Raw genomic sequence first — 19,162 nt, forward strand, 5'->3', positions numbered from 1 at the left:
GTTAATATGTACTACCATGTCATTGTTATTGGGGGGTGGGAAACACTCATTTTATTTAGACATGCCAAAAACCAGTCAGAACAGCATAAGTTCATGGAAGTGGTATAACAACAATTACAAGTGTGAGTTCAATCCTATGCTGTGTTTATAGATTTATGGTATATGTGTATCATTATTGAGACTGTAGCACAAGATAATTCTAAATAGCAGATATATAAAAGTCACTAGAAAGTCTTACAGTGCTGCAAAGCATAGTTAACTTATTAGTCATGTTTTGTTTAAAGGAAAAAAAATCAAGATTAGGGGCTGGTCCGGTGGCACAGTGGTTAAGTTTGCACACTCTGCTTCAGCAGCCTGGAGTTTGCAGGTTTGGATTCCGGACATGGACCCAGCACCACTTGTCAAGCCATGCTGTGGTGGCATCCCACATAAAATAGAGGAAGATTGGCACAGGTGTTAGCTCAGTGACAATCCTCCTCAAGCAAAAAGAGGAAGATTGGCACCAGATGTTAGCTCAGGGCCAATCTTCCCCTCATACACACACACACACACACACGCACACACACACAAATCAAGAGTAGTTTATCCTGAGCACATATCACCAGGATGAGCAGAGAGCATTAGATGGATGGGCTCGCTGTCAGAGCTTTAGTTCATATTTGAAATGTCACTGCAGGGTAATCTCAAGTCACAATTACAGCAGACCTTATTTCTCAAAGCTAACCCCTTCTTCCTTGTGGGCTAACCATTCTTCCCCCTTATTTCAGGCTTCTCCTTCCTCCCTGAAGCCATGTGCTTCACCATGTGGCTGTGGGCTCAGGGTAAATACAACACTGATTATCCTCCAGACACCACTGAGGTCCCAATCCTTTATCAGTGCTTGGTTTGGATATTGGCATGTGTGATTCAGTTCTGGGAAGGGGCAATTAAGGGGCTTCTGGGGAGCATCCGGAAGGATTTTGAAGCTCCTAAAAAGAGATACAAAGAAAAGACCCTTTTAAACCACTGTATGAAGGTGTATGGGAATGTGGTAATTGGGATGACTACCACTATCTTTCTCCACAAAAATGACGAAACAGAAACTAACCAACTCAGAAGAAATTTCCCTACCCTTGGACTTCTTTTTCTATGAGATAACTCATCTCCTTACTAGTTACGTCATTTTGAGTTGAATGTTCTGTTACTTGCAGACAAAAACATCTTCCCTGATACTTTAACATTCCCATTTGACAAAAAGAAAGTTAGATATGTAGTATCTTTATTTGATATTTGTCTTGATCAGTTTTGTTTGCCTAAAAGATAAAGCTTATGTTTTAATTTTCTGTAATTTACTAAGACCTAAGATGTAGCAGTGATCTTCTCTTTCACGGTTGCTGGAGAACCTTACGCGTATTTCATCCTGGAAATAGGTTAGTTTCTTTATATCTTGCGTGTATGTGCTGACTCAGAGATCTGCTCCCAGACTGCACATCTCTTACAGGTCGTTTTGAATCACCAGAGAACTCTTTTCCAGTATTGTTTGCACCTTCTCCTCCTACCCTTCTTGACCCAGATCCTTGACATTTCCAGGTGACGTTCTTAACTGAATCCTTTGTCATGAATTTTGTGCGTGTTCCTTAAATTGTGGTATTGTCATGTCTGAGAATCGTTTATGCAGTTTTCAGAAGTTCCCAAACCTGGCCCATAATCAGAATCTTCCCAGACTTACTGACCGAATCCAAATCTCTCTCCAGGTGATTCTGATTATCAACCAGGTCTGGCAACCACTGATATAAGGGTTATCGAGGACAGAAAAATTGTACTGACCTGATCCCATACCTAAGATAAATGGGTTCAAACCTCGCTTGACAAGGTAAACAATGTAAGAACAAAATTTTATTTCTTTATAGCTTAATTTTTAATTTTCAATAAAGGTTTCTTTATTCTTTAGAGTGATGAGAACCTATTTCACTCAACTCTAATCTATGAGCACCCTTCTCCATCCCCCCGTCAGCAAGTTAGAAAAAGCTTATGTAACATCAAGTTAATTGAGAGGAGGAGCCCGTTAGTCCTCGACATCCTATGTCTACATTGCCATCCTGAGACATCCAGGGTCCCATCAGGTCTCTGGCCACTTGTCCCTGCAGGTCTGTGTTGTTGCTATCTGCATGACTCCTTCATTTTCTACAGCTCTTCTGCAGTACTTCCCTGCTTGTCAAGGGTGCTCAGAAGTCTTTCTGCTGCTCTTGCACCACCTGGAACAAGAGAAACTCACCATGGCTGCCTAAGGCCCCACCAACCACCTGTTCCATCTCTACCCAGGCAACACAGCCTGACCCCTTCCGCTCTCTGTTGCCATAATCCTACCTGGCCCCTTGCCAGGGCTTATTGTCCCTTTCCCTGAGATCTGCACTGTAATTGCTTTCCCTCTGACTCTCCCCTCCCCCAAGCCTGAAGCGTGCTCTTCTGTGCTTGGGAGGCATGGAAACCTCAGAGGTTTCCTCCCAAATCTCTTGTCTATGCCCTCTTCCTTCCGAGGGGAAACTCAAGTTTTTATACATGTATATGAAACCTTAGGATGAAATGCAAGATCCTGTATGGTAGGTGTAACGAACATGTATTTTTGCTTTTGCAGTGTGTGTGCATGTGCGTGTGCATGTATTAGAATACAGACACATGTATATAGTAATTAACAAGATTGAAAATCTGTCATTGGAAATAATTTTTCACTAAGTTCATTTCATGTTCTAGATTCACATTCTTTTCATTGGAGTTTATAATAGGTGGTAAAGATAAAAAGGATTTAAACTAATATGCTGAAATGCACACATCTAAATGAGTGTTTTCTCCAAAACAGTCATCTCAGGCTCCTATACATTTATTCCACTAATATTGCCTTAGCCCTAATCATTTCTGTTTTTTTTTTCCTTTGGAACTGTCTTCATTTTACAAACCATAAGTTGGAAATGTTAGTGGTGAATTATCATGAAACCCACTTCCGCTGCCCCCATTCCCATCCCACTTATCAAGATATAGCTCGGCTTGTCTATGTACCTTCAAAACCACTCTTAACTTATGGTTAGTTATGACCTTGATCTTTAGAAACAATAGACAAAGATTTTTCTCCCTTAATGCCATTTAAATGAAATTCTGAAAAACTCTATGTTGATTTGTGAAAGAAAAACTCAAAAATTGTTTTCAACAACAGCATCATTGAATTCAATGTATAATTACAAAATGATTACTCTGAAGCAAACCACTCTTGTTTGGATGAATAAATGTTGGTAGTTTACTTTAAACCAGTGAGTTTCAACGGGGGATGAGTTTGCCCCCACCCCCACCCCGGGGAACACTTGGCAGTTTCTGGCGACCTTTTTGGTTGTCTCAGCTGGGCAGGGGGAGTTCCTGGCATCTAGTGGGCAGAGGCCAGGCTTGGTGCTGCACATCCTACGGCGCTGAAGGCAGCCCCCACAACTAAGAATTATCTGGCCCCAAATTCAGTACTGCTGAGGTTGAAAAGTCCTAGTTTAAACAAACAAATGATTACTTTGTAGTCATCCGTCACATTTTAATATGCTTAAAAGCTTCTGGTCCCCTCCCCCCAGCCTCAGTCTTACTAGATCATGCCATGGAGCCAACTCAAGCAGCCTCATCTTTCCGTCCAGCGCTCAGGCTCACAACCTCTTTGAGGCTTTGTTTCTGCCTTAAGTACAGAGGGTGGGGTGGGAGGGGGAAACCCGTTCCAGTGAGAAGAGAGGCAACAGGAGAATACACAGGAAACACACAGATTGATGTCCAGGTGGAAGTTTCCCTGGCAATCTTTGAATTCTTCCTGAGAAATTTATTTATTCGCTCCGAGTTGTTTTTCCCACCCAAGCAGGCAGGGGCAGAGACTCCATCTGAACGTTGGTTTTCCAGAGTCGTAACCCAGAGAGAGGCTGACTGTGCAGTACCTTCACCTGGGAAGTTGTTGCATCGCCTCACAGGCTAAGGTTCCACCGCCCCGTTCTGCCTCACTGCTGAACTTCCCTCTAATGAGCCAAGGTTGGCTGCCTTTTCCTTTTGCTCTCCAAGCCCACCCCAGTCTCCTCCTTTGCTACACCGTCTGCATTTGAAGGCGAGTTTTCCTTATCTGTTCTCCGATGAGCGGTTATTATTTCTGTGGTTGATTTGCCCTGTCCCGCTCTCCTCCTTTTCTTTGTACAAGGGTAAAGTTTCAAACCACCACCCCAACATGAGGCCAGACGTGGTTTTCCACAGGAAGGTCAGTTGTTTTGTTCTCACCCTGTGTCCTCAGCTCCACCAAAGACCTCTATCCCTATGCTGGCGCCTTCCTGTGGCTCGTTAGAGTTTATATGTCCCTGAGCAACATCTGGGGCTACCCAGATCTGTTCTTGCAGGTTTGTCCCTGATGTCTGATTTCCAAAGCAGAGATCAGTGGGGAGACCAGAACCTCCCAAACATCAAAAGAGAAAGGGAAATCCATATGGCCCTTTTCTTGGATCATTGACATGCCCTAGGAAAGCCATATGATGACTCTACCTCTCCTTTCTCTCAGGGAGGGTGTCCCCAACATGTTTTGCAGGGTTTGGGTAAATCTCTACATTTGGAAATGGTTAGCCATGGTTTTAGATTTAGGGATTCCTGACAGGTACTGCCTATCACAAGCAACTCTAAGGTCCCATCCCTATCTGAATGAACTCTAGCAAGAAGTTTTCCCAGATGAGTTCTGCCTTCTGATTCCTGTTGAGATAGTGTTGAGCAAATGGACAAAGTGATCAGATACCTTAAGCACATTCTCTGGGTTCTGGTGTTAGTGTCTCTGTGGCTGTGGATAGTCTCCAGGTAAGCTGCCCTTTGGGAAGGGCCTTCTCCTGTAGGCATCAAGCACACTTCTCACATTTGAACTTGACTTTTTTTTTTTTTTAAAGAAAGCACCTGAGCTAACAACTGTTGCTAATCTTCTTCATTTTTTTTTCCTTCTTCTCCCCAAAGCCCCCGCAGTACATAGTTGTATATTCCAGTTATAGGTCCTTCTGGCTCTACTATGTGTGACACCGCCTCAGCATGGCCTGATGAGCGGTGCCATGTCCATGCCGAGGATCCGAACTGGCGAAACCCCGGGCCACCAAAGCAGAGTGCACGAACTTAACCGCTTGGCCATGGGGCTGGCCTGAACTTGACATTTTTAATGTAGGTCTACAGAAGCTGGTCTGGGCAGATTAAGTTCCTTCTTTACCAAATGCCCTGTTCACTGTGTGATACTGTCAAAAACAAGAAGCAGAATCCGTGGGTCACTTGCAGGTGCTGGGCAATGGAATACCAGCGCGAGTCCCCCATCAACAAGCTCCTGTTTACTTTAATCTTGCCACATATTTTTTGAGGCCTTTGGAGGCAAGTTGAGCTCTGACAGGGAACTTTTTCCTCTTCCCTTATAGCACCTCCCTTGTCTCTTCCACCCTTAGTGGAGGTATGGTGATTTGTTTACTGTTTTTGAGTTTTAAGTCTCTGTTTCACACATATGACAGCCCTGACTTTTCTGGCATTCCAGTCCTGAAATTTTATGCCATTCAGTATTTTAACTTGATTATTAAGGTCCCAGTTCTGTGATCAGCTAGAAGATGTCTCTAGACTTTCATCACATAGAACAAGCTTCTTCCCACTTCTATGTACCATTGTTTAGTAATCAAGAGTCCATGTTAAATCATGGTAAAGGTGGGGGAGATGCCTGGCTCTAGTCCAGGGGTAGCACTATATTTGAGGGACAACCCAGGATGCTCCAAATTCAGTTGTTAACAATTTCCTAGACCAATCCCTGCAATGTAATATTGGCATCCAATCCATCACTGTCCCAGCTTGTAAGGAAATTCTGAGTTGTTTGTGTTCAGTACCAACAAGGTAAAGGGATCAGGTTTTCTTTTCAGGCCCCATCCCCACATAATTATGCACGTTCCCTCTCTTCTGGTGGACCCACAAGTGTTAAAGACTGTTGGATAGCAGGTTATCTACAAGCAAAGGATCAGTGAGAGAGTCCACACTCCAGAAAGCTTGGGCTAATGGCTCCCTTTCCTGCTTCTCCAGTCCCCCTTCTCTTTCAATTGCTCCTCTGATTACCTTCCTCCTCTTCCTTCATCTCAGTCTTGTGTGATCTTTGGGATTAGAGAAACCAGCTCTGTTTGCTGCCTGAGAATATTTCTGGCATGCATTAGACTGTGGTTTCTTTGAGTCTTTGTGTTTTGGTGATGAGGGCTGGGGAGAGGAAAGTGGTGGAATGAGTGAAAAAAGAGGAGGTGGGAACTGCCCAGAAAACAGAATAATACTTTGGAATGTAACCCCACCATGTGCCATATAGAATTAGACTCTTTTGCTCTGATTCTGAATAATTTAAACAGCATTATTTTGGCAGATTAATTATGAGAATAATGGCTTGACGTCTGTTATATCAGTGGTTAAGGTGAGTGGGGAAGTAGCTTTTATCAGGGTCTAAAACACTCATGCCAGAACAGATGGAAAACATCACGGGAAGAGTCATGTGTAATCTTGACATACCAGCTTGTAAAATGAAAGTAGTAGTATTTTCTCTTCGTTTGTTCCATAAGCTGCCATTCAGCTGTACTAGATAGTTTGGCAAGATGTTTTCCAATTACATTAGTACAACTTATCTCTACAGATGACAATATCTGACTTTGATTGAATGTTTATTCTTTATCAGATTCTGGGCTCTAAACTATACAAACATATATTACCTCACATGGTCCTCGAAACAACTCTGTGAGTTAGTTTATTTTTACCTTGGTAGGTTGTAGAATCGCCATTTTACAGACAGGAAGTTGAGCTTTAATTTTGCCCAGGGTCACACAGCTATTAAGTGGTGGGATTCAGACCACGGTCTTTGTGACTCCAGAGCCCCTGCTTTTACACCCACATCACACCTTCATTATGGAAATGATCCACAGGAAAACAAGAGTTCGGGCTGGCTCTGCAGGACCCTGGCATCACCACAGCCAACCTGGAGTCTGAATGCAGCTTGAGGACTCTGGATGTATCAGATCAGAGGCATGCTGAGCTGCCTCCCTGGACTTGGAGAGATCCTCTGGAGGGGATGGGCCCTTGAGGAATGAAGATAAATCCCTCTTTTGTGTGTGTGTGCATTTGTGTATGGGGTTTAAATAGGAATGTCCCAGCAAAGATGTAACTGATCCCATTTTTTTTTCCTTTAAAATATTTTAATTCTTTTTGGATAGGTAATATATTCACATGAGTCAAAAACCAAACATTATAAGGTCTTCCTTCCACCCCTTCAGCCCAGTGTGTACCCCATTCCCTTTCCCATGGATATCTTTTCAGAGTTCCTTTTATGCTGATGCTAATATAAATGAATGTAAATGTATATTCTTACTCCTTTCATTCTTTTCTATATAAAGGCAGTCATTTTAAAATTCTGTACCTTCCTGTACTTTTTTCACATAAGGATTTATCTTGGATATCTTTCCATATCAACACATGGGGAGCTTCCTTATTCTTATTTACAATGGCGTAATATTTCATGGTGTTAGATGTGTTATCATTTATTAACCACACTCCTTTTAATGGACATTTGGTTGTTTCCAGGCTTTCTTCTTACTGATTCAATGAAAACCTTGAGTATATGTCATTCTGCATATGTGCATGTATATCTACAGGATAAGTTTCTGAAAGTAGGATTGCTGGGTTAAAAAATATGCATTTACAATTTTTACTGATAATGCCTAATTGCCCTCACTAAGGGTTATACTACTTTGTACTCCCACCAGCAATATATGAGTTTCCCATAGTCCTGCCAACAGAGGTAACACATTTTGGGATTTTGTCCCATCTGACGATAAAAATGTTTGGACTTTGGCCCATCTAATGTAAAAAAATTGTATATTTCTTACTATGATTAAAGTTAAGCAACTTTTCATCCTGAAGATTCATTTGTATATCCTATTCTGTGAAACTTTCCCATTTTTTCTTGGTTTATACATCTTTTTAACAATTTCTTGGAACTCTTTATTTGTTAGAGAGAGTAGTCTATGATATGAATTGAACTTTTCTTTTCCTGTTTGTTATGTGGCTTTTTACTTTCTTCTTATGGTCAAATTTGTTAGTCTTCTCTTATGTCTTATAGATTTTAAATCAAAGTTAGAAAATCCTTTCCAACTTCAAAGTTATAAAAGTGTTCTCCCTACTGTAATCTAGTACTTTCATGATACTAGTTTTCTGATTTAAATCTTTGATCTAATTGGAGTTTATCCATGTTTGGATCCAACTTTTTTTTTGTCAGATGGCTATTCAGATGTATCCACCATTTATTGAATAACTGCTGGTAATTCAGTGCCCACTGGTTTGAGTTTCCACCTTTATCAAATACCATATATATATATATATATGATATGGTATACATATGGTATATGATGTATATATGATGATATATATATATGAGATATATATATATATATATGAGCAACGTCAGCATCGTGGCAGAGTGAGCTCTTCCCTTGGACTCTCCCCTCTAAGATACAACCAAAAGGACATTCATACACCAACAGAGGACATATACACATCACAAAAGATGTCTGGGAGACTCACACAGCCATATGCCTGAAAATGGTGGGGCTGGATCCTCTGGAGGAAGTGGAAGGTGATCCACAGGAGCTCTGTGGAGAGAGACAAGCTGCGGCAATGGGAAGCGCACAGGTGAAAAGGGTGCCCTGTCCCCACCTGGTACTCCAGCCCCAGAATTGTCCGGAGCATGGTGTGGTGAGCATAACAGTGGTGGCGGGGAAAGTATGCAGGTGAGGGAGGTGCCCTATCCCTTTCCAGCACTCCAGCCCCAGGATCATCCAGAGCACTGTGCAGAGAGCTTGGCAGTGGTGGCGGGGAAAGGGAAAGTGCACCGTCCTGCAATGGCCCAGAGCTCTGTACGGAGAGACAAGCAGGGGCTAGGGGAAGCACTGGGGAAGGAGAGTACCCCTCCCCCTGCCCAGTGCTCCAGATCTGCCATAGATCAGTTGCTCAGAGAGAAAAGCAGTCAGTGGCTGGCGCTGGGGAGCCCCTGCTCATGAGGAGCCCAGAATACACAGCCCCTGATCCCCATCGTGTGGAGGTAGATGGCAGCTGTGACCAGATAAGGGCACCATGAGGAAGCAAAAATCTACTCCATCAAGCAGTATAAGTAAGTATATTAAAGCTCTAGACCAGAAGGAAAGAGACAAGTACTCAGAAACCAACCCTGAAGGAACAGAAATCCATAACCTAGATGACAAAGAATTCAAAACAGCTATCATTAAAAAACTCAACAATTTACAAGATAACACAGACAAATTAACAAATTCAGGAGCTTGAAATCAACAATACAAAGAGACTAGGCACCCCTGTGTTCATTGCAGCATTCACGATAGCCAAGACGTGGAAGCAACCCAAGTGCCCAACGACTGATGACTGAATAAAGAAGATGTGGTATACACATACGATGGAATACTACTCAGCCATTAAAAAAGACATAATCGTCCCATTTGCGACCACATGGATGGACCATGAAGGCATCATGTTAAGTGCCATAAGCCAGACAGAGAAAGACAAGCACCATATGATTTCACTCATATGTGAAATATAAACAAACTTACAGACAAAGAGAACAATTTAGTGGTTACCAGGAGGAAGAGGCGGGGAGGGTAGGCACAAGGGGTGCAAGGGCACATTTATATGGTGTTTGACAAATATTAATGCACAACTGAAATTTCACAATTTTACAAACTATTTAGACCACAGTAAAAAAAAAATTTTTTTAAAGAAAAATATATACATATTTAAATGGTTTTATTTTAGAATGCTAGAAGAAAGTCTGAATTTTCCTGTTACTGACCTTAGGGTTTCTTTCTTATTGTGGTAAAATTTACCATTTTGACTGTTTTTAAGTGTACAGTTCAGTGGCATTAAGTACGTTTGTGTTATTGTGCAACTGTCACCACTGTCCATTCCCAGAGCTTTTTCATCATGCCACCGTATGAGTTGGGAATCAATATACTATTCATTTTATGACACACTATCCATTTGTAAGGTGTATGCTGATTTCGGAGATGTGAAAATGTAGGAAAGGGTACATCTTAGAATTTATGAAATGCAGTTCTAAATTCCCAAATGTATTTGGTGTATTTCTGGACATTCTGTTCTGTCCCCTTGGTTTGCCTCTTTCTGTGCCAGCGGCACACTGTTTTAATTATTCTAGATTTAGAATATCTTTTAAGTTATAATAGAGCTAGTTTCCCCTCACTGATCACTTTCAGAAGACTGCTTTTTGTAACTGTTCTTGTCTACCTGTTCAGAAAATCTAGGCAACTTCTCCTTGGATCTTGTACATCTTCTTTGCCTCCCTCTTTCTACCTCTGTTCCACTTAAATTGTAAAAACTTGCGTATAGAACACCTTATTATACCTGAAGATTAGCTGTAAGTCTGGATCAGAGGAGCTTCTTTGAAACTTTGTGTATGTTCTCGATGTTCTTTATCTGGGTTTTAGCATTGCTATGGGAGGTGCAGTCCATTCCTGATGTGTGTTGTTGCCATAAAAGAGATGCTCCTGTATGTTCCTGAAATCATTTACTCCTTTTGTATCTTGTACATAGAATGTCAGCCTTTAGAGTGAAGTAAGCATCGTCCTGATAATGCCAAAAAATCTTAAATGTTTGCAGCTGCATCAGGGTTTAATGTATTTCACTAATGCATTTACCCTCAATAAGTTTATTGTTTTGCCAGTTATTCCTATTAAATTTTTAGCATTTTAAATATTGTGTTGCTATAAACTTGGCTTTATTTGCATTTATAGATCATACACACATTTCTTTTTTGTTTTCCTGAAGAATCCATTTTAAGAGCCAGTAAATCCTGTGGAAAATGGCCTTCAGTGATCTTACGTCGAGGACCATGCGTCTTTATGATAATTGGATCAAACATGCTGGTAAGTAACCAAATTTCCTAATTGAGCCTCATTCTTTCTTTTTTATGTCAGATTTCCATATTTAATAGCATTTCATTGGAACGGAATGAGAGACTTTGCAGCTTAATACTTCCTCAAAGACACCCCAAATATTGATTTTTATTACTAGTTAGTGAAGAGGAAGTACAAGGGTTTCATTACAGACATGCCCAAAGACAGAGCTACACAGATGTCCAGTGCGATGTTTATAACAGTGAAAATAGCTTTAGTATCTAGTGAAGGGAATTGGTTAATAAATGATGGTGCATTCCAACTCGGGAGCCACTAAAAGTGATTTTGGAGGCACAGTGTTCCTTGGCTGTTTTCTGCCCTAATGCTCCTAAGGGAAATAACAGTTTCTGCCCACAGTGGCTGCCCCCATGGTGCTTCTTGATGGGAAGAGCTGCATCCCCCAGGGGTGTATCAGAAGGGGCAAGGAGCGTTTCCTAGGGTAACCCCTGAGTAATTCTGAAATGCCTGCCTTCTCCCCTTGCCCATTAAAAAAAAATCAATGTTTTAGAAGAACATTTAATACTGTAGCAGGAAGTTTAAAATACATAAAATGAAAGCAGGTTATAAAACACCACATGTATTTCTTCTGTGAGGGTTACCAGTTATCTCTGGGTGGTAGGATTATGGGTAATTTCTGTTTACTTATCTATGTCTGTCTAGATTTTTTAAAACCACTAAATGTATGTTGCTTTTATAACTATTACAACACTTTTAAAATATAACAAAGGTAAAAATTTTTTAAATAGGGAATCAGAGCATTTTAGAGCTGAGATGGACCTAGATATCATCAAAGCTAACACCTCATTTTAGAGCTAAAGAAAATGAGGCCCAGAGATGTGGCCTTCCCAACATCATGGTTAGTTCTTGGCAGAAAAGACTAAAACCTATGTTTTCTGATTAGTATTCTGGTATTTCACATTTGAATTATTTTATGCATATCCACCACCATCACCACTTTAGATTAGTTCTTCCTTATCAACAAGAAATGGCAGGGGGCAGGCCCCTGTGGCCGAGTGGTTAAGTTCATGCACTCTGCTTTGGCGGCCCAGGGTTTCACTGATTTGGATCTTGGGCGTGGACATGGTGCCACTCATCAGGCCATGCTGAGGCAGTGTCTCACATGTCACGGCTGGAGGGACCCACAAGTAAAAAAAAAATACACAACTATGTACCGGGGGGTTTTAGGGAGAAAAAAGGAAAAATAAAATCTAAAAAAAAAAAGGAAATTGCATGTTCACCAAATTCAGGAGGAAAAAGTGCCATCTTTTAGCACCTACCACAATTGAAATTATATTCCAATTTACATTGATTTTTTGCAAAGATACACTGTTTCATGGTTGCCATCTTTCTCAGTAGACTGCTAGAGACCACTTTGATTTCACTAAAAAAAGTCCCGGCAGTTTTGCCCCTGAAGAATGCCAAGGATCTAAAAGAGATCTTGTAAATAGAGACGCTGCGCTCTGCTAGGGGAATAAGGGAGAGTGACTATTTCCATATTTTCTTCTTAGTTTTCAACTTAATGTAGTGATGCAGAGAACATATAGGTTTCTTTAGAGGTCATCCGTTTCTGAAGGTTTACCGTAGTTCTCATAAATTCAGTATTTAATTTAAATACTATACTTTTTGTTTTGTTCTAATTTTTTTTTTTTTTTTTGAGGAAGATTAGCCCTGAGCTAATATCTGCTGCCAATCCTTCTCTTTTTGCTGAGGAAAGCTGGCCCTGAGCTAACATCCGTGCCCATCTTCCTCTATGTTATATGTGGGACGCCTACCACAGCATGGCTTGCCAAGTGGTGCCATGTCTGCACTGGATCCGAACCAGCGGACCTTGGGCCGCTGAAGTGGAACATACGCACTTAACTGCTGCGCCACCAGGCTGGCCCCTGTTCTAATGGTTTTTATTTTTATTTTTTCAAATACTAATATTTTAATTGCTTTTCAAAGTAGATATGTACCTTGCTACCTGAACTCTCATGATTTGAACTCGGGAACCAACCCAAATAGAACAGATCCCTTGCTATCCAGCACGTGCTGCTCACTATCTCAAATGCAGGAACCCAAGAGATAATCAATATCCTAACTCAAGAGCCAAATAGAGTTAGATGATGATGAGTATTTACATAGTGCTGGAAGTCAAAAGTGTTTTAAAATGAACTACTTCTGAATTCCACTTCCACTTTTATTCATGAGTCAACTCTACTTTTTATGAGGAATACTTACATTGAAAAGCTGAGTAATATTAGGTCAGAAAAAGGAATGACAAAGGAGTGGAGGTGATTAGAGAGACACAAGACGAGCCCTGGAAACAGCATTGCAAACAGTGCAAGGAAGAGGCCAGGAAGAGGCAGGGAATACTACCTGTCTGAGTTTGTTAATTTGAAGTCTTGAGAGAGGAGGGTGGGTATGGGGATGTGTGACGAGAAGACCTAGATTTACGTTCTGATTCTCCTGTGGACCAGCTATGTGATCTTGAACAAGTTATTTATTGTCCGCAAGTTTCAGTTTCTTTGTTAGCAAAACAGAGATGAGAATGATACCTACCAGCTGCCAGATAATATGCGTGGAAGTGCTCTGTTATTTGGGAAGTATCCCAACACAAATGGTGGTGGTGGTGCTGGTTACAGATGATTGATAGAGCATTTTTGTCTTTAAATACTTTTAATAAAGCATATCACTTTTTAAAGAAGTTTCTTCACATATTTTTTCCTGTCAGGACCTTGAAGGGTTAAATGTTCTGTGTTGAGATTTAAGAGAACACTATCAGATGTAACAGGAGAGGGTTTTGCTTCTGCTTAGTGTGGTATTGATCTCTGAGAGCCCTTAGGAATCATTTCTGGCCGTCTTGGTCCAGTTTTACTTTGCTTACCCTGGGAAGGTCAGAGCCCATGATCAAGGGCCAAGAATTTCAAGTGTATTCTTGGCTTTGGCTCTAATCCTGAGTAGCCTTCAGGAAACTTAGTGATATTCGTTGGTTTTCTGATTGCCAGAGAAGTGGTGGTCATGCCTAGTTGTTTCATGTGGAAAATTCCACACCTAGAGAATTTAAAAATGGTTTAATTAATACTTAAGCTATAAGAGGATTTATTATGATTCTTAGATATGAAATGTCAAATTTTGAAATAATGCTATAGTAGCATTTTGGGCTATAGAGAAATGAAAACATTTTTAATGTTTAAAAAGCACCTTTCCTTGTGTTTGGATAGTAATAATAACTTTTCAGACTTAGTTGTGATCGTTTTGCAAGAAGATGGAGTCTGTAAGACTGCTGCCATTTTGAACCTTTAGTACTACACAGGGTGCTAGAGGTACACCTTGGCTTTTCCTTATATCTTCTTCATCTTATTGGTACTTGGAATTTCAGAGAGAGCTCTTTGAGCTAGTACATGCTACTTCCAAAGAGAACACTCTCTTACAAGGAGTTGATGGAAAAGCTCCTTAATGTTCTATATATGTGGCACTTGTGCTTCGCCTGTACTTTCTCTCTGGAACACTCTTAGAGAAGATTTATCAGGCTAATAATGTCAGAACTTTGATAATCACTGGGGTATGGACTCTCAGACACCTTTCCTTCCCATCCTCTGCTTTCATCTCGGCTCTACTCATGACACTTAAACCCAACTCTGATGACCAAAATAGAAGGTGCATCATCAGCCTTTTGTCTCTGGGGAAAACAGGGCTCACCTCACCCCTGAACCTTTTGTAGTTTGTGGAATCACAGACTGAGTCCAAATTAACTTTAAATATTGCCAAGCAGTCCCCTCTACAATCTCCCTATCAAGTTACCATCCATTCCTGAATTGTAGATTTCTCATCATGGGGACGCTGCTACCTCACATGGAAATGGGCTCTCTGTTCAGAAAGGTGTAACTGTTGCTGAGAGAAGGAAGGAAAAATGAACAGTTGTCAGAGTCATGAACATTGTGTTGAAGACTTCGAGTTTTATTTGGTCAGTAGAGATAGCTGATTTCAGCAGAGGAAGAATCTGAGCAGACCTGTACCTTTAGAAAGTGAGTTTCGCTGTTGTGTGGAAGACAGGATGTAGCAGATTGGATCAGGAGGCAGGGAAAACACATGAAAGACCACTGCAGAGCACCTAGTGAGGGATGCTGAGGCCCTGAAGGGAGGTGAAAGAAGCACACCGAACCCCTGGATCTCAGCTCTGACTGTTCATTGTGGTCAGGCAGCTTTTTTTTAAATATGTGATATCGAACCTGAAGTGAGTTTGCTCACCCGTTGCACAGCAAGCCAATCTCTGACACCAGCTGTCGTGGAAGAAAGTAGGAATTTTATTATTGCACAGCACTGAGCAAGGAGATAGGGCAGCTAACGCTGAAATCCAAATTCCCCAAAAAGCTAAAAGGAAGGGTTTTTATTTGAGGTTTTAGGTAGGGGAGGGGGAGCATATGGCCTTGCTGGTCAGAGCTTTCCCACCAGCCTGTGTTTGGCCTTGAGACCCTTGCAGAGAGGAGAGAGCCTGTGACCTTGCTGGTCAGCAGCTTTCCCACCAGCCTGTATCTCTTTGTGGGGAAGAGATAGTGAATCCAGGTGCTTGTCCTTGGTGGTGTCTGTCTCCATGGAGGATAGTGGATTCTGGAGCCGGGAAGCCAGGGAGCAAGCAGTGAATGAGTGTTTTGGTTTTAACCTCATATATGCTGGGTTTAATGTAGGGAAACTGATATCAGGGTAAGTATGAATTACCCCCTATTTTATGTCCATCTCTCAATCTTGAGGGATTTGGTGCTGCGACTGATCTAGCTGCTTCCTGCTGGAACAGGGCATAAGTTGTTCCATCTCACTGAACCAGTCTTTTAATAAGACAGTGATGCAAATGGGCTCCCGAAGTTAGGCCTGTATCAGGTAAGTAAGTAACCAGGTATTTAATAAGAAGTTTTTCTAGAGAAACCAAAAGAGAAAAACAAGGTTAATGGTTGGAACAAATTATAAACTAGTTCTTGAGCCCAGGGGGCAGCCAGTCAAGATTCCTAGAAGTCAGGGTTGAGGCATCTTTTGCAGTTTGAAATGTCTCTGATGGTGTCATCAGGCACTCGGGTAGCTTTTTGAGTGGCTTATGCAGCAGTAGACATGAATCTCTCTTAAGTTTATATTAGGTCCTCCAGCTTCAGTTTGCAAGGCTTTAGGAAAAAGGGAAGATTTAGTTTTCGATGACTCCAAATGAAAATGATTGGAAAAAAACCTGAAAATGTTAGTGTGGAGGTTTGTAGCCAGGTATTTCAGGAGACTAAAAGAATTCAGGAGCCAGTCTAGTTAACAGATGTAACAAAAATCTTAAAGACAATTGACAGAACCAAAATCCAATATCCACAAATGTGTATTACAGTTTCTATTGAAACATAATCTTTCTCTCTAAAGTCACCCTCAGTTTCACTAGACATAGCCAAATTAAGACTAACTGGTTTGCAAAATAAGTCTAGTTTTAATAAATTTGGCATAATTATTTACATAAGTACAGCAAGAATAGTAATTGATTATATAGGCTCTTTTAAATCTGCTTTGCTGGAATGTGATAAGGAATCTCAGGTTGAACTTTAAAGGCCTCTCAAGGAAAGCCAAGCAAAAGACCTGTCATCATATTCTGCCTGCAGTACCTACAGATTTGGGTGAATCCCTCTCTTTGTGAGGTTCCCCAAAATATTGAGGTTCCTTGTGCCCACCAGAGTGAGCTACATTCTCTGCTCAACCTTTCCAGATCACGGAACCCATAAGCAAGGTACCAGGCCAATATTTCCAAGTGGCTTTATTCCAGAATGTCAACCTTCGTTCCTCAAAAGCTCTCTTGTTATATCCAAGCCTGTATGGTTTTTTCAAATATGGTGTTCCAGTCAAAGCTTTAGTAATATAACCAGTGTTTATAATTGTGTCCTGTTATAAGAAGAGCAGATTCTTAGTGGACTTGTGCAAACAACCATATTGCCATGAGAATAAGAATACTTAGTCATCAGGAGTTTTTATGTTTTGGAGGGCTCAGATAGGGCGAAAAAGATGAATGTTTCAATTTTGTTTACATTTGCTATAAATTATAGTTCCTTAAGAGAATAGAGAAAAAGGTTTTTTTTAAAACTGGAAAAAAACAAAATATCAAAAATCAGCAATATCTCAATGAAAAAGCCATAAACATTATAATCATCCCTATTGGTTTATTCAGTCCTGTGTAATTGGTTCTTGATCTTAATCTTGTGTCAGCAGTTTGTAAGGTGATCAGTTTCTCTGCTAGAGTTCTGTCATTTCTACCCAGTTTAGTTTTACAATCTGAACGTTTATCAGAACCTGTATTCTAGAGTAGGCACCAGAATCCTTTCCATGACTTTCTCTGAAGATGAAACATATTTGCAAAAACATCAAAGTAAAACAGCAACTGTCTGCAAATAAAAAACCTTTCAAAAATGGTAATTTACAAAGACACTTGACCATTCTTGTGACATATAATACTTTGAGATAATAATCAGAATTATGTTAATATAATAATCAGAATTAATATAATATAATAATATATAATATGTAATATAATATAATAATTATATAATAATATAATATATAATATATAATATAATAATATAATAATCAGAATTAATTACAGTAGGACTTCAGAGAGATGGATTCAGAGTGAGACTTCAGAGTGATGGCTGACAATCAGAACAGATCATAATTTTAGATGATTTTTAAAATACTTATATTCCTAACACTCATTTACATAATATCATTTAAGAAAGTTTATCATTACTTATTTGACAGTGCTTCCCATGTAGTCTAATATGCCAAATAAGCCTAATTAGTTCAGCATTTTTTCTTATAGGAAGAGAGCAAATGTCTCTGAGAAGTCCCAGGGGCCCTCTGAAAATTCCCAGAGAAACTCTCCCTCCTCTTCCAGGTCAAAAGAAAGGTTTGATTCGGGACTTGAATATTTGTGTGTAGTGGGGAGCTTGTCAAGAATATTAAAAGCTTTAAAACATTTTTTTCAGGTAGGAAACAAAGCTCACTGTGAAACCATGTTCAGGTATCTACTTGAAGTGACAACAGAAACAGTCAAGGGGAAACAGAGTTAAAATAGTAAAAAAAACCCAGCCTTTTTATAATCTTTTTATCAAAAGAAGATTAGAAGTTTAGGAAAATTATCTTTTAAGAAAGAGGAAACCAAGTTTTAATTTTGTACCAGTTTACTTTTGACATATAAATTTATTTACTTAATTGGATTTACTTTAATCTTAGCCAACTTGACCATACATAAAACTCTTTAGGGCTTTACTTTTACAAACCTTTGGTTACTTTTTTTACATTCAGAATTTGTCCCAGTACTTTAGGACAAATTTATCTTTCTCAACTCAAGAAATAAAAATATTTCCATTCTTTATATCTTTTTACTGAAAACATATATTTTACTTTCCTTGTATACAGGCGTTTTAGAAATATGTGTTTTCTTATAGAAAATTCCTCAGCATACCTAAAACATGTTTATCAATAAACCTAAGCACTTTTCAGTTTCTGTGATATAAGAAACCAAAGGCAGACAAATATATGGTTAGTAGTTAAGCTTTAATATTTTATCTTATATGGAAATGACCTAGATACCCAATAAACTGTTATTATTTAACTTACCTTAATAAAGCTATAAAATTTAAGTTTCTAAAAAGATTTTGGAAGCTGTTTTTTAAGTATGCAGACTATAAAACATAATTATTGTACTTAAAACTCTTACCCAGTTTTAACAATTACTCTTGAAAACTTCATGTGACATTACAGCAGTTAACTATCGTCTTCAGTTGTTTTAAGTACATACATCATAATACATACAATTATTGTTCAAAAGTTTTTCCAAAAACTTTTATCTTTTTATCTTTATTTAGTTTACCTGTTCTTAACAATTATAGTTAGATCGTCTACAAAAACCTCATGAGACATTAAACAAAATTAGCTATTATACTGAGTTACTAGTTTTGCTGATATATTTTGTAACAGAGATGACATGAGCTCGTTTGACCAGTAAACCCAGGCTGTGTGTCTGCATCATAGCCAATGCTAATAACTTTGAGGACATGTCTATTTTAAATCAAACCAGCAAACTTAAGCAGGCTTTCATTCATCAAAGATCATTTTATTTCATGTTAAATAACTTTGTCTCTTAGAAGTTTTTGCATATTCATTAAAGACCGCATTCCGTTATG

At 39.7% G+C, this 19,162-nt stretch overlaps 1 protein-coding gene across 5 annotated transcripts in view; it reads left to right on the plus strand.

Annotated features, from left to right (window-relative positions):
* ELOVL7 (ELOVL fatty acid elongase 7) overlaps nt 1–19,162 on the plus strand; it is an 85,229-nt gene that overhangs the window by 36,821 nt on the left and 29,246 nt on the right. For 4 of the 5 annotated variants that reach the window (XM_070587520.1, XM_070587525.1, XM_070587521.1 and 1 more), the window contains exon 2: nt 10,858–10,955. In XM_070587520.1, the coding sequence (XP_070443621.1) occupies nt 10,892–10,955 (64 nt within the window). In that variant the 5' untranslated portion in view covers nt 10,858–10,891. Of the gene's footprint in view, nt 1–1,733; nt 1,853–10,857; nt 10,956–19,162 lie in introns of those variants that run through there. The other variant, XM_070587522.1, reaches the window with a different exon arrangement.

This window comes from Equus przewalskii, chromosome 20, assembly GCF_037783145.1.
Source record: "Equus przewalskii isolate Varuska chromosome 20, EquPr2, whole genome shotgun sequence".
In the NCBI taxonomy this organism is placed as follows: domain Eukaryota; kingdom Metazoa; phylum Chordata; class Mammalia; order Perissodactyla; family Equidae; genus Equus; species Equus przewalskii.